The sequence below is a fragment of the Anolis carolinensis genome, chromosome 6 (assembly GCF_035594765.1).
Source record: "Anolis carolinensis isolate JA03-04 chromosome 6, rAnoCar3.1.pri, whole genome shotgun sequence".
NCBI classification, from domain to species: domain Eukaryota; kingdom Metazoa; phylum Chordata; class Lepidosauria; order Squamata; family Dactyloidae; genus Anolis; species Anolis carolinensis.
Window position 1 is genome coordinate 16414758 of NC_085846.1, and position 21901 is coordinate 16436658.

The window sequence follows — 21901 nt, forward strand, 5'->3', positions numbered from 1 at the left end:
CCCCGAAATTCTCAGGGTGGTCCGAGAGAAGGCTTTACATTTATTATTTAAACGATGTTTATTCATATCATGATCTGATCACCATGCTCAATATATCCCATATGCATGGGGGTATTGGGATAACGATACAAAAGGTTTGCTAGGGTTGACCCTCTCTCACTCAGACTCCCCCCCCCCCCCCCCGTGAATCAGAATCCTGGCTACGGGCCTGGGGGAGGGGATACATTTTTATATTGTGTAAATGAAAAAATAAGAAAAAGAGAAAAAAATACATAAAAAGTTAACAAGACATCGTACAGCAATCTAATGCAAATCATATACAAACTATTAATGACTGTACAATTATCGCTGATCAAACCACTACCTCTTACCCCACCCATGGACCCATCACCCAAGACCTCCAACACCACTCAATGTGGATCTCGTATCTAACAAGCATCTACTTTTGTATCTTAAATTCCCTTTTGTGGCTATTTTCAAATCTCTTTTGTCTTCCTTTCCAGCCAACCAAATGCCAGCCTCCATTTACCTACAAAGTCTTCATTATTTCTTCCTCTAATACCATTTGTTAGCTTGGCCATTTGGATATACTCTAGTACTTTATCTCTCCAAATTTTAAAGGTTAACTCCATTTTCCAAGATTTTGCTATTGTTAGTCTTGTTGCAACAAAGCTGTATTGGCAAATTTCTTCGTCTCCTACACTAAGCTTTCTGAATAATCCTAAAAGGCACATTTCCAGGTTTTTCTTAGCCTGTTTGGTGATATTATTAGTTTCTATAACCACCTTTTCCCAAAAAATTTGTACTATATTGCAGGACCACCAGACATGAAAAAAGAGCCTTTCTGCATCTGGCATCTCCAGCATTCCCCTCGGCAACTTGTTTTGGGCATCAACTCTGGGGTTATGTAGCTTCTATAAAACATTTTATACATACCGTATTTTCTCTAACTGAATCGGCTATCAATAATTTAAGCCCTTTTCCAGAGATGTTCCCAATCCTCCAAATCAATATTTCTTCCCAAATCCTTAGCCCACAAAATCATCAGTTTCTATTTGTCTTCTAAGTTATATTCTCAAATATATTTGTATAGTCTGAAGATCCGCTGTTACCCTTTAAAAAATGTTCTCTAACTCAGATTTTCTAGTTAAAAACCCTACCCATTTTTTGTAAATCTATAATGTAATTGGTAGAAGCAGCCAGTCATTTATCACTAACTTCTCTCTCCCTTGAAGTTTCCATTGCTTTTTCTTTGGTAAGATACTCCCTATATGTTGATTCTATGTGGGTATTTGGTCTCAATACTGCTTCCAATGGGCAAAGCCATAATATAGTTCTTTCCATCCCTGATCCTCCACATGGACCCATAAATAGCTTATAGCCGCATCCTTAACATGTTTACAGTACTTATATTGATAAGTGCATCTCTGTCCAAATTTTGAAGTTTCCTTTCTGATCCAATTTTATGAACATATATTTATCTTTAACTCATCTATCAGCAAAGGGATTCTACTACTGTTTTAGAGGAAGTGTTTGTTGTATTTGGGCACACTCTGGGAATGTCATGCTCAAACCAAATAAATTATTTATTTAAACAATCAATGAGAAGTCCCTGTCTCTCGTCACCGCCAAACGTGTCTGTGAGAGCAGGGCCTCCCCAGAAGATCTTGGTCTTCGCGGTGGTTCGTAGATTCCTATCATTTGACACAATTCAAGACATGGGAAATACGTACCTGAGTCCACGTATTACATTTAACTCTTATATGAATTAAGTGGCACACCAAGACACAGATATAGCTTTAAAAGATTTTATTCCAATCAAGTATTTTAAAAAGTAATACCCTCCCCTAACACACACACCATTAAAAATACAAACACAAGGTTCTGCCTCCACCCCCTCTTCAGGATACCGGCCTGATTGTGGGGGCAAGAACTACCCTGAGGCCTCAAACTCCCACATCAGGAGCTGAGAGCACCCTCCAACCACCCTCTTCAATATAGCACCATTAAAAAACACACCCTCCCTCGTTCCCTCCCCCAACCCACCCCAATTCCCAACCCAAACCAACATACACCCAGGGCTGTGCATTCCACCATCATACTGCACAAAATCCAGAATTTAAATCTGGATGCAGGTCAAGTTGGACCCTTTCATTGAAAAAAAGTTTCTAGCCTGCAAGGCTGCGATGACGAGTTTGAGATTTTGGGAGCCTCATTACATTTAAAAAGCTAAAAGAGTAAGGTAGGCAGGAAGATGATCAGAATTTCCTGTGGCCAAAGTTTATATAGCCTCCATAGCCCATCCCAACAACAAAAGTTTTTAAAAAACCCAACAAGTATGAAAACTACATTGATTTTCCTAATCTATAAAAATTGAGTTTGGTTTGTGGTGAGATGTGTATATACAGCCCTGGAAGTATGTACTTCAATTGTGGCATCACCCCTTTCCCCTCTTCCATTTTTGTGCAAGGGGGGGAAAACAGACTTGTCCAGTTTAATTGTTTTTTTTAAAAAATGTCCTTATTGTGGATGGACAAGTGCTGGAACAGCCCTATATTTAAATTAAGCACTCGGAATATTACACTGAATAGAGAGCAAAGAGCAGTACATATCACACCCAGATCCTGGATATTATGGGCTGTTCAACTCACAGCTTTTTATAAAGTCAGATCAAGTTGAAGTTAGCAATGGCTTTACCACAAAAGGCATGACTAATGTACTGGAGTTAAGAATTGAAAACATCAGGATAAAAAGTGATCCTCTGCAACCCTCCACCTCACCCTTCCCTGAGGAACCCAGCCATCCAGAGTTTCTCATGTCCAGTTTCCTTATTTACCCCTTTTGCAGGGGTCAAAAATATCTCAGCTTCCTGAGCATAGTTTTTATGGAATTTTGTGTTCATTTGAAATGGCGGTTGACTGGCTCCAAGCCAAAAAGCATGCTTTAAACATTCTCTCACAGTAGATGGAAACAGCAATGTAACAGACAATGGTATCATCTGGGAAGAGAACAGAGATTGGAGCATGGAAAGGCAAAAAGAATGAGGTTGACTTCAAAAGATCAGACTGAATGGAGTTGAGATGATGGCAAACCAAAAGAGGACCAACCCTGAGAAGCTTCTGATCAGGAGAAAAAGAAAACCCATTTAGCCAGGATGGAAGGACAGAAGGCAGCTGGACTTACTATCCATTCATGAGAACATGCATTTTTTTAATGTAAGAGGGATGGGGATGAGGGTGAGGATGGGAGAAGGAAGGAGAGACTAAACGGACACAGGATTGAAAGCAGATCAAAGACAGAGGCTGGAGAGGTGTCTTGACGCTTTCCTTCCCAAACGAGGTAGCTTAAAGTACAAACCCACCTTAAAAGATGGGGAAAACAAGAGGCACAGAAAGGTGAAAACTGAGCCCCAGCCCACCCTTCAACAGGGAGCATTCAGTGTCCTGGCTAGCAATACCCACCCGCCAACCCACCCACCCCCTTCCCCGTCCAAGCCCTTCATCATCTCACCCTCCTCCTCTCCCCACCCCCAAACCACCATAACAGCTACTATCTAAAAGTTGTGCACTAGCTGGCTACTAATAACAAACATGGAACAGCCACAAAAACGGACAGAGCAGCAGGCAGGAACACAAGTATGGGCACTCCTATCAGAAAGAGCCTGGAGCAGGCTGGCAACAACAGAAATACACTTGTTCTTTAGCACAGGTATTGTGTTGCATTCAAATGCTGATACAGAAATGAAAATGCATGCCTTGTAATATATTGTCATTATTATTAACTTTATTTTCTATCCTGCCTTTCTCCCCATAAAGGACTAATATTGCCAATAATCTTCTTTATTTCTTTCAATTTGGGCCTAGGCTCTATTGGGATACAGCTGCACATTGCCACACAATAAGCACAAGGTGTTGTACTTAAAATAAACAAGGTTGCTCAGCTAACAAATGATGACTGGGTTTGTCTGTCTAGAACAGTGGTTCTCAATCTGTGGGTCCCCAGGTGTTATGGCCTACAACTCCCAAAAAGCCCAACCAGTTTACCAGCTGTTAGGATTTCTGGGAGTTGAAGGCCAAAACATCTGGGGACCCACAGGTTGAGAACCAGTGGTCTAGAACATGGTATTAAATTATAGAGGTTTAAGATTTTAAAAGTCTATCTGAAAGTGACACAAATACAAATTTGGGAAGCAGGGAAAGACATGCAGTTTCATCTGTGCATCAGTGTGTATTGACATTTCCTAATTCTCTTTTGTAAATAATGTTGCACTCTGGAGCAGCTTTGTATACTAATGTGAAGGTTCTGGGAAATGGCTTAAATTTCCAGCATATATTCAGTATTTTCTATCTTGCAGTTTATCAAGTGCTCTCCACAAATGTGGGAGACTGCTTTTCACAGACCACTTGGGCACATTTCTCAGATGCCTTCATTTGAGTATGTTCAGTTGCCATCATCCATGAAGTTACTCCAAACAGAATTTGAATTGATTTTGGTGTTCACAGTAGAAACCAGTTATACTAATAAACATACTTTATTGGGTCAGGGTAGTAGATATTTTGTGTTTCTGTAAAGGTTATGCCATGAGGCTGTTTCTTCCAATGTTGCCTCGGGGTTCAGAAAAAACTCGCCAGATCCACTGGCCCTGTTCAAACCTTACAGTAGCCCATGAAACTGCAGGACACCTGATTCAATGAGGAAAAGCAACATGGATGGGGATAGATGGAGATGGGTGTCTGAAACATGCTATTTAGCTGCTCCCACTAGCAGCAGAAACAGCCATACCCAATAACAACTAGTACTTTGGCCTCTTTCTTTAACAACCACCACAACCTTCTCTCAGTCCCATCACCATCAAAGGTGAAGTTGGTGGGGAGGCTGCCCCTAAACTCTGGAACTCCCTTCCCAAGGAGACCAGAAGGCACCCCCTTCTTGTTGTCCTTCTAGCAGTTGGGTTAGGGGGTACTGTATTGTCATAGAATGGTTTTTAACAGTTTTAATGCTATAGTTGTCTTTTAATTTAATTTAATTCTATTTTTAAATATTTACTTTTTGTATGTTTTAGCTGCATCACTTTTCAAGTTGTTAGTTGCTTTGTGTCCCAATCCACCCACCCACCCAGGATTTCTCAAACTTGTTGGGAAGAAAATAAATCAGAGTATCCGCTGTCACAATAAATAAACCCCAGACTTTCAGATTATAGTTTGTTTAGCTGTTTCAGCTGTAAGTGGGAAAAATTAGAGAGGTCACACAACCTTGTTACTCTCTCCTGATAAACCAGGGTCCCTGTGGATTACCGTGGTGTCCAAACAGTTTAAACTAAGAAACCAAGTTTAAAAAAGTTTTACCAATGCTCCCTGCACATGAGACAAGGTGAATACATACAGCTCATCCTAACTGCAAACTGTGCCCTTATACCTCTTCACAAACTATTGCCTAAAAATCACTTTCAAACACACACACATTATTACCCAGAAATCAGCACCTATACTTGCAGAGCTGTGTACAGCAGAAGGCCTGAACTACAATACACTGTTCATCTCAGAGCTAAAATACATACCAGGCAACTACAAAGGTTTTCTAAGACAGACTCCTCAAGCCAGAGATCAAGGAGCTTTTCAGCTGGATGCTATCATGGTTACTCAGAAGGATACTTGAAGAAGATTTAACCCCCTCATATACGGAGAATTGCAGCCTTAAAGATAGTGTAACTTCCATATGCACATCTGTCTTTCAAATGTTATATGGAGAAACTTCTTTTAAGACTGAAATACATCAAGGTGGAGGCCAAAATCAAAAGAAGTGAAAGATTAAATCATAGGCTCTCCTATGATTCCTGCCTATGCACTTCCAGAGAGCACCACAAAGTTCTCCATAAAACTGCCAACTGCAAAACAAAGCAACCACTCTCAGAAAACAGTTGGGTATGATTCTCCCATCTACCCAATAGCTCCCGGCACCAGATGCTAAACTTGCAGTTTGATCCCAAAGCACTGCAATAGGACCCATCTGCTAGAAATCCCAAGCACTGCCAAGAGAGGGCAGTGGGCAAATATGCTGCAAGTGGTTTTAAACCAAACACAGCAACCACTAGGCAAGTAAGAGGCATTTATCCTGCTCAAGTCAACACCTCACAAAGGGAAGGTGCCAAACCACAATGCCCCTGAGCCAAGCAGTCCCCTGACTAGAGCTGAGAAGCAAAACTACAGCGTTTCATTCTCCAACACTTAACTAGTGTGAAATATTTGCATAAAACTGTCTAATGCACTGATATTCTGAAACACTATGAAACCTCAACTGTATCAAATATAAAAACCTGAATGCTTTGAGTTTATTAGGAGTCTAAAAAGTTCCCGGTACACATTTGTTTAAAAGTCCCAGCAGAGAGAAGAGATAAAGACAGACCTAATACAAAAGTGGCTTTAAAAACTAGAAAATTAGATGTCTTTTAACAGTAGGCACCCAAAAAGAGGTGGGAGAGGAGGGAGGGAAACAGTATAATTCCCTAAATAAGCCTGTTTAGCAAGCAGCCGCCGCCATCAGGTTACATGGGTTAAAGAGTTTGGGTTCCATGCAATTATGCACTTCCGGTTGCTGGTTTTCTTCAATGGATTAGAGACTTCCCTGATTGGATGTAAATTTCCTTCATCCATAAGTCACATGACCTACGCCAGCTTCACAGCTTTGATAGGGTGACAAACAGCAAAAAGCACCATGTGAGCATGTAGAAAAGTCCATGGGTGAACTGCTACAAACCAGAGAATGGGCACACCTAGAGTCAGAGCACAGGAGTAGTCTTGAGGACAGAAAGCAAAGCTCAGAGAGAGGACAACACGGGGTGGTGATCCCAAAAATCCATGCAGCCTTTAATATGGCTTGTTTCAAAGGTGTGTACTAAGGACTGGTTAGATCGTGGAATGCACTTTTAAAACAAAAGAAGTGTGGGACTAATGGAGAAAGCACCCTGGAAGGAAAAAAATTTGGGGGGGGGGGGGGGAATCTGCATTAGGAAAAAAAGAGAAAAAAATGGAACACAGTGTTGTGTTCTTATTCCCCTTTGTGGATGTCACATCAGAACGGATGAGAGAAGGCGTCTTGCCCCATGCAAAGAGACCCCTTCTGCACTGCCATATACAATTCAGACTATCTGCTTTCAACTGGATTATATGGCAGTATAGACTCATACAATCCAGTTCAAAGCAGATCATGTGGATTATCTGATTTGATAATCTGGTTTATATGACAGTGTAGAAGGGGCCCAAAAGAAAAAGAACATATATGGATTTTGCCCTGGCTTATCAAGATTTAGTTGAGTAAGAAGATGCAGTCTCTTCTCAGTACCTAGAGGTACAGCCAGATTAAGACAGCTCCTCACAAGAGCCTGACGCCATCTCAAGGTTGATAGAGCCATGGCTCACCACCAGTCGCAGCCGTTTGGGTGGCACAAAGGGAGGGAAGGAGACCATTTGCTTGGGAGGAGGCTGCTCCTCTACCTGCTCCTCTACCTGCTCCTCTACCTGTTCCTTCTCCAATGGGTCTGGAGGAGGCTGTTCCCAGTGCTCACTGCCTTCTAAGGGGGGAACCTCAAGGTTGACATGAGCATACTGAGCAAGCTTGGGGTCTACTGCTGGTAGAGCCAGCTGGGATTTGGGCAAAAGCTTAGCTTGCCTCCTGGCCATGCTCCTTGTTCTGTAGAGTAGCTGGCTAGAGGAAAGAGGGTCTGAAGACCTGAATGGGGCTTGTTCTCCTGAGGCAAGTGGTTCTGTGACCTCAGTGTGATTCTCCACAGTTCCTGTGGGATGCTCCTCAATTCCCTGGCTAAGTTCCACATTGCTGCTGTGTAGTTGATGATCCCCATTCTCAGATACTTTGTCTGTCTGCAACCCTACCCAGTCCAAGGGTACCCTCTTGCCAAGATTCACAACCAAGCTGCGCCGGTCTAACCAGGTCATATTGTGCTTTTTCATGAAGGAGTAATCCTGTTGGACCCTTGAGCGCCTCGAATGCCGGAGATGTGATACAGGGAGCATAGAAGGAGGACAGCGAATCAGACGTACCAGGAGTTGCTTATGAATCTTACATCTATGTGCACTGCAGGCCAAGCAGTCATGTACTGGGATGTATAAAGGCTTTAGCATCCTAAAGTACCAGCGAATAGAAGATCTACGTAAAGTACCTGGAGAAGAAAAAAGGAAGTCAGTTCCCAAAACAATGCTCCCTTTCCTATTGTTAGATAGCAACCTGAATCCACTTTCACTATGGCAATCATCATCCACTTTGCCTTCATCACACAAAAAGCATTTTTCACTCTTCCGTGCCCCAGCGGGTTTTCCCTGCCTCAGTAGCCCCAAAAATGAGATGCAACTCTGTCACAGCAACACTACTCATGCCCAGGAACACCCACCCTAGGGGTGTTTTTTAATGAAAAAGTGTAGGGCTATCCAGTTGGCTGCACATAGTCTTCTGAAGCCAAAGGGTACCCGTATGGCATTCTAGCCTCAGGGTCAAAGGATATCCTTCATTTCACACCACAAAGCAAAAATTCCAAGGTACTCCCTTGGACTATAGAGCAAGTAGAAAGCAAATACGAAAGTGAGGGACAAAGGCAGGAAAGAACAGGTATCTCTTCTGCAAGATCAAACAGGCCACCATAAAGCATTGCGAACTACACACTGCACATTACACACATCACTCTTAAATATCTCACCACGTAATCGTGCCCTCCTGCGCCGAGTCTTACGTCCTACTTTCCCACTGCGCTGTGCCAACTTGCATGACTGGTTTTTCCACCGCTGAAGACGGCCATCGGTCTCCCTAAGCAGGTATTTCTCATTGTCTGAGATAGATGGAGATGGTGTCTGATTCAAGAGGCGGAAGGCTCCTCCCCCCTTCCTGAGATGCAATGGTTGAAAATGGGTGGGGAGGCAGTGGAACAAGACAAGAACTGGCATTAACCAAAGAGACCTTAACTATGACTATATAAAATCTTTATATACTGCTTTCCTGCCAGGCAAATCTTCAAGACAGCTAGCAAAAAAAAAGAAGTACAAATGACTGTTGTTTTTTTTTTAAAGTAGACGATGGAAAGGTATTATTCACTGATATACTGAGGCAGAAAGATGGTTATTGCTTTCCGCTTAACCCATAAGATGTTAAAGCTTCTCTTTGGAAGATTCTATGATGGCCACAAAGAGACACACTGAGTCCCTCGAAGGCTTTGCTACCTAGCAACCAAGTGCAGGAGCAGACCACTCCCTTGAGGGTGGAAGTTATCTCCCCTGGGCAGTCTTCACTTTCTGTCTGCAGATGTGGCTATTAAACTGTGTAAACATGCGGAAAATTATGTAGATGTAAAATATTTCCCCGTGCTCTACATTATTTGTTTTAAGAATCCCACCATCCTTGGCTCCCAACACAAGAGATGCCACTGCCCTGTTTTCACCTTTCACAAGTGTAGCACTCGCACAATTCATTGTTCTCCCCAAAGAAGCCATCACCATAGAAGCAGGTGATCTCATCGTCTGGTTCAATGTCCCGCAGCACCTTGACGCAGGCAATGTTTCCATCCATTGGGACAAACTGTAGCACAAATAAAGCATTTGGGGAGGGGGAGCAGCAATGGAACAAAGTCAGGTTGAAGATCTTTTTGAGAAAATAAATAGACTCTATTTTCCCTTCAAAAATCCAGTCAGAAATTTTGTCCTTTCACAAGACTGTTTGTTTAAATAGACATAACAATACCTGGCATAAGTGTAGGCCATTCTATACTAGTATTCCAATATGCTAAGACAGCCTATATCTAGATTTTTGTAGCTCTGAGATAAATTAGATTACAATTTCTAACCCACAAGATGATGAAAGGGTAGGAATGATGTGAAGTGGCATCAGAATATGCAGGTTTTGGAGACCATGCTTCTTGACCCTCTCAAATGCTTCAGTCACTCTTTCCTTTCTATGCATGCAATTCCCCTCCCCCCCAAAATATTTTTTATCCGAAGTTCATGGCTTATCCAAAGTGCATAACTTGGATACTGTCCATAGGGACTACTATATCCCTCCATATTAAGAAAAAATGCCTTACCTTACAATTTGGCCTACAGTCTGAGTGGTTCCATGTGACAGACATGTTTTGGGGAAGAAGAATGTAAAGATAAGAAACAGATACACATTACAAAAATGCCATATATTCACTTTCCTTTCCTGTCAGTAACAGTGCAGAGTACAGACGAATCAGCTATGAGTTATACCTCCACTCAAACAGCAACCAATTTCGGAAATATCTTATTTACACCCTGCCTTTCTTCATGCCTAGGTTCAAAATTTAGATTCCTAGGGAGATATCCATCCATGTGCTAAGTACACTGAAGCCTTCTTGACTTTAAATAAGGTAGCTGTACAGTAACAACATTTATTTATAACGCCATTTCCATCAAAGGGTGGAAAACATATGCAATCAAAGACAAAGATGCTATGCCATGACAAGTGTGGGATCTAATACACCATACCAATAATGTCTATTTTTGAAGGCATGTTTCAAGCCTTATGGTTGGGGACAGTCTGATATTCTGTTAAATTCCCAGTAACTCTGGAGAGAGGAAATTATTTAGTGGACTTTGCAGAATGGTGAAATAATATAAGTCTAAGGATAATAATAATAATAATAACTTTATTTTTATACCCCGCCCCATCTCCTTGAAGGGACTCGGGGCGGCTTACATGGGGCCTAGCTCAATATAACAATCAATATCAGTAACACGACTATAAAACAATTACACCAGTAAAACATCAATAGCAATAAAACAATCATTAAAATCGGCAAGAAGCATACGAAAAACATACAATATTAAAACAGGAGACTAATTCATAAAATCCAGAACAGAATGTGCCGGTAGAAATGGACAATAAAGTGCAAATAGCATTGGCAACATCTCGAAATGGGGGCTATTATAAAATGGGCAGATGGATCAGTCCAACATCTAATTAGGTGTCAAAGGCCTTTTGGAAGAGCCAGGTTTTTAAGCTCCTACGAAAGGAGAGGAGGGTAGGGGCCTGCCTGATCTCTCTAGGAAGAGAGTTCCAAAGCCGGGGGGCCACGACGGAGAAGGCTCTCTCTCTCGTCCCCACCAACCGCGACTGCAAGGGTGGTGGGAGCGAGAGAAGGGCCTCCCCCGACGAGCGAAGAGAACGTGCGGGTTCATAGGGAGAGATGCAGTCTCTAAGGTAGGTGGGTCCCAAACCGTTTAGGGCTTTGTAGGTGATAACCTGCATCTTGAATTGGGCCCGGAAAGTAAACAGCAGCCAGTGGAGCTCCTTAAACAGAGGCGTTGAACGCGCCCTGTAATTCGCTCCAGTTAGAAGCCTGGCTGCCGATCGCTGTACTAGTTGTAATTTCCGGGCCATCTTCAAAGGCAGCCCCACGTAGAGCGCATTGAAATAGTCCAGTCTAGAGGTAACTAAGGCATGGACCACCATGGTCAGATCTGACTTCTCGAGGTATGGTCGCAGCTGGTGCACAAGTTTTAATTGTGCAAAGGCCCTCCTGGCCACGGCCGACACCTGAGCCTCAAGCGTCAGCCCTGAATCCAGGAGGAACCCCAAGCTGCGGACCTGCGCCTTCAGGGGGAGTGTGACCCCGTCAAGCACAGGTTGCCACCCAATACCCCGATCAGACATACGACTGACCTGGAGGACCTCTGTCTTGTCAGGATTAAGTCTCAGTTTATTCACCCTCATCCAGGCCAACACAGCGGCCAGACACTGGTCCAGTATCCGAGGGGCTTCCTTGGATTTAGGTGGAAAAGAGTAGTAGAGTTGGGTGTCATCCGCGTAGAGATGGCACCGTACTCCAAAACTCCGGATGACCTCTCCCAGTGGTTTCATGTAGATGTTAAAAAGCATGGGGGACAAAATAGAACCTTGCGGGACCCCACAGGTCAATGGCCAGGGGTCCGAGCAGGTGTCCCCCAGCTTTACCAACTGGGAACGACCCTCCAGAAAGGACTGGAGCCACTGCAGTGCAGTACCCCCAAGGCCCATCCCAGAGAGCCGCCCCAGAAGGATACCATGGTCGATGGTATCGAAAGCCGCTGAGATGTCCAAGAGAACCAGCAGGTCACACTCCCCCTTTCCAGCTCTCTGCGGAGGTCATCCACCAAGGCGACCAAAGCCGTCTCGGTACTGAACCCAGGCCTGGATAACATTTTGCACTCTGCAAGTGGATTCAGGAAAACAATTATCCAACATAAGATCATGACAATAATTTTATTATTATATCTAAATGAGCAAATTGCCTTTTTTAAAAACAGTAACTCAAGGGATGGCCGAAGGAAAACTTTTTAAATGAGACTACTACTCCACAAACGGATTGGTAAATCGTTAAGATTGTTTGAAACACTGTAGTCCATTACAAAGCACATATTCTGTTTGTTGAAGGTCACAAGTTCAGCCCATGCCATCTCAAACTTGAAGAATCAGGTTGTAGAAAATGGAGTCTGTGATGTGACAGGAGACTTTTGCTTTGCATTAGCACAAGTGACTATAAGACTGCCAAGATGGAGAGGACAGTTTTCACTAAACAAATAAAGTATGTGTTCTACATTATATGGCAAATAGACATCTTTAATTCATTATTAGAATGTGCATGATCAAGTGTCAAATTATATTTAAAATCATTAGCTTTTATCATTACAGAGCTTTCCTGATGCAGAAACTAAGCCAGGACCTGAAAGTTTCTAGCAGCACTGAGGGAGAAGAGGAAAATTAGCAAAGACCTTTGGAACAAGGACTAAGAGACACAGCTAAGACTAGCTAGAAACTTCCACTTACCGTGATTAATGAAGGATGCAGGTCCCAGCCACAGCTGGGCACTCTGCTTCCGTGTGGAGTACATGACGCTGAAGTCGTTTTCGCCTGTCCGCAGGAGGCTCTCATCTTGTTCTGTCAGGTCTGCAATGTAACCCTCCAGGAGTTCTAACTTATCGTTCTTTCTCCTTATAGATGAGGTTAAAAGAAATACTCTTGTAAATCAGCAATGCTCCTGCTGTCACAATACAGCATGTAGTACAGCAGAAAAGGGCAACTGATAAATATTATGCCTACTTTGTCATTTATCCTTTCCTGTCCATGAAGGCTGAGAAGAGGACCTTCTCAGTGCTGTCACCCTGTCTGTAAAATGCTTCTCCAGACAGCCTCTGTGGGCACCTCCTTTGTGGGTTTTCCTGTACCAGATTAAGACCTTTCAATTCTCCCAAGTCTTATAAAAATGCTGTTGTTGCTTGCCTTCAACGCATGTCAATCCTAAGGTGAACCTGCCAGTGTTTTCTTGGCAAGATTTGTTCAAAAAGGGTTTGCATTTGCCCCCATCTGATGGCAACAGAATGTGACTTGCCCAAGGCCACCGGGTGAGCTTCCATGGCTGAGGTTTTGAACCCTGGTCTCTCAAGTTGTATTCCAACACTTAAACTGGTGCTTAGAGCTTTGAAATATTGTTGCCATTTTCAAGTCTGAGGATGCCACTTCCACACAACTTGAGTTTTATGCTACATTGTACAGACATGTTTTTATGATTTCTAACTGTATTTCAATGTTTCTATGCTGCAAGCCAGCCAGAGAACATATTAAGCACCATATAAACACAGGTTTAAATCACTTTTCATTTATAAATACTAAAAATATTGATAAATAATAAAGAAAAAAAGAACCGGCTAATTATACCACAAAATAAAATGAGAGAGTCACAACTTACCATGATTTTGCAGAGACCACCCGGGCACCATTTATTTCCAGGGAATATCGGTTACAGCGCTTGATGACAAAACCACTTTCAGGAAGGAAAATACGAAGGTAACGAAATATCTGGAGAACCAAGATAAAGAACAAATCCCATTAATCTGGATTTGGAGGATGTCTTCCTAAATAAACATAAAGTCAACCAGAACACTCCAACCTCTAAAAGTAGATATACATTGTAGAATGAGTGCAGTTTGACACTTTAGCTGCCATAGCTCAGTGCTATGAAATCATGGAAGATGAAGTTTGTTAAGACACCAGCACTAAAGACCACGAAAGAAATCAACCAGTGCTTCTTCTGTCAGCCAGTTTGGTTTATATGCTGAATGTACATCATATGAGGGAGTTCTGCCTCTAGTGCTCCTTTTTAAAAACACAACAACTGTCAATGGTGAGAGAGAGCAATCTATGCCTTTCTTTCCAGTTCTGTTCTCTGCTGTCACCCTTTCCTATGATTAAGAAGCAGTTGAACAGCACATGGGTAATTGCAACTGGCATGAGATAAGGCTACCCACACCTGCTTTATATATTAACAAGGCAAAATTTTGTTCCACATATTTTGTGTAACCTAGAAATGAAGGGCACCACAACAGAGTGAGGATTTACAATTAATTCATACCAACATGATACAGGAATTACTGATTAACACAAAAGCATGCTTATTGTTTAGTTTTGACAATAACTAATTTCCACATATCAAAAGTATAAGTTACTACCTAAACCACTTTTTAACACACACCCCACCCACTCTACCCAGACCAGAAAGCAGAGAAAATTTTACATGAGTCTTGAAGGCAGCCTCCTGTTGACGGCTCCGGTTTGCAAAGTACTGGCAGGCCCACCCACCCTGCATGAGGGTCTGATATGCTGCTTCGAGGTCCTTGCGCTTCCTGAAAGCTTCTACTGCTTCTCGCAAATGGTGCTTCCTTCTGATGGCTGGCAGTGGGCTGCAGTGGTGAAAACACAGAAAGAAAGAAAGAAAGAGAAGGCTCTCCTGTGAAACCTGAAAGCATTATTCCTCTTACGTCCCAAGCTTTGTAGCTCCTGTCCTATGTTGCACTCTAAAGATTCCAATTCCTTCCAATCTCAGTCCCTTACCTGACGTTCATTTTATGAGTCTTAAAGCCAACGTAAGGGTCAAGAATGAGTGTTGTAGCCAGGTCATCAATTTCACATAGTTCCTTTGCAGTCACCCGAGTGGAACCCATCTTCTTTCCAGAAGCATGCTGTACCCAGACCTACTTGCCTGTGGAAAGAGACAGCACAGGAAGTTTAAGTCACCTCAGGGAAGAAGCTCTATTGTTATTATTAATTTATTTAAATGCCACCGTCTGTAAATGGTGCTTTACAAATAAAACAACAAAACTATTCCTTACCCTTAAGCTTACAATTGAATTAAGACATAATATAGGATGAAAGAGTGGGAGAGAATTAATTGCCTCCTCTTCTCTCCCTCCAAGGAAAGGTAGTTGGGATGATCTAAATAGCTGTGAGTTTTCCAGGCTTTATGGCCATGTTCTAGGAGCATTCTCTCCTGATGTTTTGCCCACATCTATGGCAGGCATCCTCAGAGGTTGTGAGGTCTGTCGGAAATTAGGCAAGTGGAGTTTATGTATCTGTGGAATGTCCAGGGCGGGAGAAAGCACTGTTATCTGTTGGGAGGCAAATGTGAATGTTGCAATTGGTCGCCTTGACTAGCACTGAATAGCCTTGCAGCTTCAAAGCCTGGCTGATTCCTGCCTGGGGGAATCCTTTGTCAGTGGGTGTTAGCTGGCCCTGACTGTTTCCTGGAAACCTCTGAGGATGCCTGCCATAGATGTGGGTGACACGTCAGGAGAGAATGCTTCTGGAACATGGCCACACAGCTCACAGCAACCTAGTGATTCTGGCCATGAAAGCATTCGACAATACAGCCTTTGATCTGTTTCTGGACAAAGGGCTCGTGGAGCTGTGCCTGTCTCTTAATTAAGCTCAAAATTAAGTTTTATCCCTAATTACAATGAGAAAAGTGTACTATGAGTTTTGCAGGCACTGTCCCCTCTCATCCACCCTATTGTAGTTTTCAAATATGGTCTCTTTTGGCTCCCTACAAACCTTCATTTTTAAATATATATTTAATAGAACTGTTCCAGTATACTTAAAATTATGATATCATAGTCATTATAGCCAAACCACAACTGAACTAACCCACCATGTCATTAATGTTTAAATATATAAACAAGTGTGGATAGTGAGTTTTTTATGGACATACAAAATTCAAATCCAAGATGCATGTCTAGACACTAAGAATGCTGCCATCTTACTCAAGCAAGCACACATCCCTATCAATATCAATTCTGTCTCTTATTAGAAATACTCAGTTGGAATTCAGAACACATGACACAGCACATGATTCACCAGATTCAATATTTATTATATTGGCATTCTTTCCAGTTTTGCTATGTTCATGCTCTCAATCTACCCTTATCCCTCTATACCCAAGTCCTCTGGCAAATGTAGAGTTTCACAGTGTAGGTGTGGGAAGCAAATACTCCATTTCCACAGAGGCAGAGGACGACAGTGTGCTATCCTCATTTTATCCAAAGACCAGCTCAATAAAAGATATACAAATTGCTACATGTATTTTACACCAGACAACCAAAAAGCTGATTTGGAGATACTTGTTCCTTGAAACCGCCCAGCAGTTTCAGAAGGAAATCAAAAACAACCAAAAGTTCAAGGGGTGACTACTGGGGCCACTTCCCCCAGGCCAGATTGCCTAAAGCACCCCCAATGCAAAGTGTTAACAATTTCAGGAAACCAGGAATTTTCCAGCTGTGAAAAACAGATACAGATGTCTCTGTAGGAGACATAAGTCTTTATTGTTAGTTTGACATAACTGCTTATGAAGAAAACAAGTAAACATAAAAACCTCTGACACTGTTTTGCTTCCTAGTTGCATATCAAGGACGTCTCAGAATGGGATGGACCTAAGGTCATCTCATTGACAATCCCACTGCATGTTGCTCCGGACAACAGTCATGACCTACATTTAGAAATAGACTATAATCACCTCATTGCTTTGCTTAAGGACATAACTCTCAGCTTTTGAAGAAGTGAACCCCACATAGATCAGTTCTAAGGAAACCTTTGTCAGGCCTGCAGTTAAGTCTCAAGGCAAAAAACTGGAACTCTCTTTGATCCTAATTCTACATTAGACAACTGATTAACTCACACCCCCATTCTTATGTAGTAATATAAAGACTATTCACATCACAAGAGCAGCTGGCCCTTTCAAAATCACAATCTTAAATAGAACTAAATAATTTAAATTCTGCTTTCAAGTTGTGCCACTGGAAGAATGTGTACCTCATGCAGTGTTATCAGCCCAGGTACTGCATAAAAAACACCATCCATCCAGACATCTCCAGAGTCCTCACCTTGATCCTTATTTTGGTAGCAAAGTCAGCCATGGGGAAATCCAGGGCCCAAAGGGTAGTCATAGCTGAGTGGGGATATAGAATTCTCAATTCCTTGGTAATGTTGTTGTGTGCCTTCAGGTCACTTCTGGCGAACTGATCACTACGCTTTCTTGGCAAGACTGAGAATGCGTGACTTGCTCAAATGGGTAGTCATGGCTGGGCAGTGATTGAGAATTCTCAGGATTTTGTTGTTGCATTCCTTGACATCATTTCTGACTTAAGGAAACTATATTATTATTGCTATATTTATATTCTACTTTCCTCCTTTAAATTAGTCTCAGGGCCCTTCCAAGCAGGCCCTATACTCTAGGATCTGATCCCAGGTGTTCTGCTCTAAACAGGATTATATGAGTCCACGTTGCCAGATAATCTGGGATAAACAGAAAACCTGGGATCAGATCCTGGGATATAGGGCCTGTCTGGAAGGGCCCACGAAGTTGGAAATGAGGGTCAAAACTGCTCTTGACCTTCCTCTGAGACGAAAAGAGTGAGACATATCCAAGGGAACCCAATGGGTATGGCTGAGTAGGGATTGAGAATTCTCAATCTTTGTTACTTTCAAGACATTTCTGACTTACGGAAACTTTTTAGGTGATCCTATTGCTGCATTCTCTTGATCTTCCTGAGGTTGAGAGATAATTCACTCATCCAAAGGAACCCAGGAGGTAGTTATGGCTGAAAAAGAATTTGAACCCTGGTCTCCAGAGTCATAGGCTCAGGCCACGGCATCATGTGGAAAAACAATAGACTCTCAGCTAACCGGAACTCAAGCAATCATAACTCTCAAAAAACTTGCCAAAAAAAATCAAATAAATAATACTTTACATTTTCAAAAAAGTTGTTTTTATAACACAGTAAAACTGTATTACATTAAGTTATGCTTGTCTTTATTTGCTTTTAATTGCTGTATTTTAATCTGACTATCAAGTCAATATAATTTATGGTATGGTATAGCATGAGGCCTACATTAAGTAAGGCCTACATTAAATAGCAGCTCTCAGGCCACCAGAAACTTCCAATCCCCATGGTTGCCGGTGTACTGAGAGTGTACTGTAAAGGATTAACAAGAAAAATAGTGGGTAGCTATGATAACAATAAGAACAAAAACAATTGTGGGTGGTTATTTTTAGGGAATTCTCTGAAAAGTAGCAGAGCATCCAAAATACAATCAAGGATACTTAATTGTGTAGTCAGCTCCCAGCAAGCAGAAGTGTTGTGGCTGCAAACAAATTCTTGAGCTTAGGAGACAAAGATGCAGAGTTCAATTTATAAAGTTTCAAAAGGTTTATCTTCAAATAAGAACTACATTCCTTAATAGGAAAGAATTGGGTCTAAGCATATCTCTAACCCTTCCGCTTAGCCATATAACCCAGAGTATAAAGGCAGAAAATCCCACAATATCTGCTCTGAATTGGGTTATCTGGGTCCACACTTTGATATATTCCAGTTCAAAGTAGATAATGTAGGATTTTATTTCATTGTACAGAAGGGGCCTAAGTTCCAAAACAAGAGGAAAAACCTCAAAACACTACTAAGGTACATGGTTAAGATCCTGTGGGATCACTACCAGGTGTGTTTTAAGAGGAAAAGACTGGCTCTGATTAATTGCAAACCACAGGCTGAATAATAAAAGTCAATCAGTTTGGGCCACTTCCAAAGGGGTATAACTGAGGAGTGTTTGTTCTATGATTTGGGCTTACTGAATGTTTGCTCCTGGGCTTACTGAATCCTTGGTACTCAGTGTGAGCTCCTGACTTGCAGCCCATTTGATGCTGGCATGTTTGGCTCCATGTCCAAGGAAGGAACATTGGAAGAGACATATTTTCTACTGCAGTGGTTCTCGACCTGGAGTCCCCAGATGGTTTTGGCCTACAACTCCCAGAAATCCAAGCCAGTTTACCAGCTGTTGTGATTTCTGGGAGTTAAAGGCCAAAAACATTTGGGGACCCCAAGTTGAGAACAACTGTTCTACTGAAAGAATTGCATGAATCAAATGCATTGACTATATGTGAGTTTAATACTCAGAGGAACGGTGTCCAATACTGGGCACTGCAAGTAAAGGGAGATGTTGACAAACTGGAATGTGTCCAGAGGGTGACTAAAATGATTAAGTATCTGGAGAACAAGCCCTATGAGGAACGGCTTAAAGAGCTGGGCATGTTTAGCCTGCAGAAGAGAAGACTGAGAGGAGACCCATGTATAAAGATTTGAGGGGAAGTCATAGCGAGGGAGCAAGCTTGTTTTCTGCTGCCCTGGAGACTAGAACGCGGAACAATGGCTTCAAACTAAAGGAAAGGAGATTTCACCTGAACATTAGGAAGGACTTCCTCACTGTGAGAGCTGTTTGGCAGTGGAACTCTCACAGAGTGTGGTGTAAACTCCTTCTTTGGAGGCTTTTAAGCAGAGGCTGGATGGCCATCTGTCGGGGGTGTTTTGAATGTGATTTCCTGCTTCTTGGCAGGGGGTTGGACTGGATGGCCCATGAGGTCTCTTCCATCTCCATGATTCTATTATTCTAAGACTGTGTGTGTTGCAATTGGCCACTTTTATTAGCATTAAATAGTCTTAAAGCTTCAAAGCCTGGCTGCTTCCTGCTCGGGGGAATCCTTTGTTGGGAGGTGTTAACTGGCCGTGATTATTTCCTGTCTGGAAACACTTGCAACATTCACACTTGCCTCAGACAGACAAGAGTTCTTTCTCCCACCCTGGACATTATTCCACAGATATATAAACCCCTCTTGTCTAGTTTCCAACAGACCTCACAACCTCTGAAGATGCCTGCCATAGATGTGGGCGAAACGTCAGGAGAGAATGCTTCTGGAACATAGCCATACGGGCCGGAGAACTCACAGCAATCCAGAGAGTAAACAAATACTGTAGATACATTCCAATTGACATTCAGGAGTCGGCGGGGAAGCGATTCCCTTTGCCTATTCTGAAGCTAGTTAAGTGTTCCTCAGTGAGGACTACAGACTTGAGCACTGCGGGGTTGAATTCCAACAATTATAACAATAAAAACAAAAACACAAAATAATGAGAGGTGGCTATGATAACAACAAAAATGGTGGATGGTTATAATAAGAGGTGGCTATAATAAAAAATATGAAGGAGAGGGAGGAGGAGAATAATGGGTAGCTATAATAAGAAGCTATGCTAACAATTGGCCATGTCATTAATAGCAGCAGCTGCAGCAGCAACAATAATGGTTACCTAGACATGGAGAGAGGCCCTCCCCTCCCCCTCCCCGGCCTCGTGGGCCACCTGCCTCCCCTGTCCTCCCGCCCGTCCCCAGCGGACTTTCCCCGCACTCCTCCCCTCCTCCCGAGGGGTTCTTCCCTTCCTTTCTTCCCCACACAACGTACCTCCCACAGCCCTTCTGTCTCCTCACCCTCCGGTCTCCACACGGCGCACGCCCCGCCTCCCGCCGCGCGCCCGCCCTTTTCCCACCCACACGATTGGCCGCTTGGCAAGCCCATCGCGGCTGTCCCGGCTCGCCGTTGGTTACCTCAACCGTCGGTCAAAGCCGAGTTCCCGCCTCCCGGCCGTTGTCCCCCTCCATTGTGCCCCTCAAATGAAGACAGCTTCCCCCGTCTTCCCGCTCTTCCCACCCTCGTCCGCAACGCCGATTGGCTCGGCGGCAATGCCGCTCAAGGTCCCTTCGCGGCCTCCTATTGGGCCGTTTGAGCCTTCTCTCAAGCTATTGGGCGATGTGAGTGACCGTCTGTATTTACTCCCGCCTTCCGGAGTCGAATGAGGACGCAGCCCGGCTTCGAGACTCCCCATTGGAGGACCAGTTTCGAACCTTCCTCCTTCAGTCGCGCCCTTTTCAGAAGCATCCATGGCCCACCCAACTCTTTTTCTATTGGATATCGAGACAACCCTTGCGTTTCCTATTGGTTTATAGGATAATAACGCTCACTGTGCGAGAGCCCCGCCTACCCTTGCCGAAGAAGATGCTCACTGGTCGAAGGAGGTGCTCATCATACTTAAATCCCGCCTTTAACTACCAGGGGCCAATAATAGAGTTTAGAAGCAATGTGCCCATTTTTTAACAGGCGGGATTCTATAGGTTTGTTACATTACAGTAGAGTCTCACTTATCCAGCACTCGCTTATCCAACGTTCTGGATTATCCAACGCATTTTTATAGTCAATGTTTTCAATATATAATGATATTTTGGTGCTAAATTCGTAAATGCAGTAATTACTATATAGCATTACTGCTTATTGAACTACTTTTTCTGTCTAATTTGTTGTATAACATGATGTTTTAGTGCTTAATTTGTAAAATCAACCTAATTTGATGTTTAATAGGCTTTTCCTTAATCCCTCCTTATTATCCAAGATACTCGCTTATCCAACTTTCTGCCGGCCTGTTTATGTTGGATAAGTGAGACTCTACTGTACTTGTTATTGTGGATTCAACTATTCAAGTCTTTCCAGAATGTTGCCAGTCTTTTGTTGGCTGTCACTCACAGAGATATTTCTCATGATTTGCTCTGTCTAGCAAGGTCCAGCCTAGAGGTTTGAAAGCAAAATGCAAGTAGATAAACAGGGACCACTTTTTTGAAAGACAGGGAGGTATTAAGGCTCCCATTAGGAAGTGCCAGTGATTACATCAGGGGTCCCCAAACCAAGGCCCGTGGGCCGGATGCG

General features: G+C 42.9%; 1 protein-coding gene across 3 annotated transcripts; it reads right to left on the bottom strand.

Annotated features, from left to right (window-relative positions):
• Positions 1 to 1794: 1794 nt before the first annotated feature.
• Positions 1795 to 20843, bottom strand: kmt5c (lysine methyltransferase 5C). 3 transcript variants are annotated; one of them, XM_016996506.2, is made up of 10 exons: positions 18425 to 18484; positions 17205 to 17445; positions 14884 to 15031; positions 14567 to 14732; positions 13742 to 13851; positions 12823 to 12986; positions 10079 to 10098; positions 9440 to 9576; positions 8705 to 8889; positions 1795 to 8173 (listed from the first exon to the last, which is right to left on the bottom strand). In XM_016996506.2, exons 3-10 carry the CDS (start codon positions 14991 to 14993, stop codon positions 7356 to 7358), a joined length of 1710 nt encoding a protein of 569 aa, XP_016851995.1. In that variant the 5' UTR covers positions 14994 to 15031; positions 17205 to 17445; positions 18425 to 18484; the 3' UTR covers positions 1795 to 7355. The 3 variants fall into 3 exon arrangements, with proteins under 3 accessions (XP_016851995.1, XP_008116689.1, XP_003225920.1); XM_008118482.3 differs by lacking the exons at positions 17205 to 17445; positions 18425 to 18484 and adding an exon at positions 20752 to 20843; XM_003225872.4 differs by lacking the exons at positions 17205 to 17445; positions 18425 to 18484 and adding an exon at positions 20609 to 20708.
• Positions 20844 to 21901: the final 1058 nt, after the last annotated feature.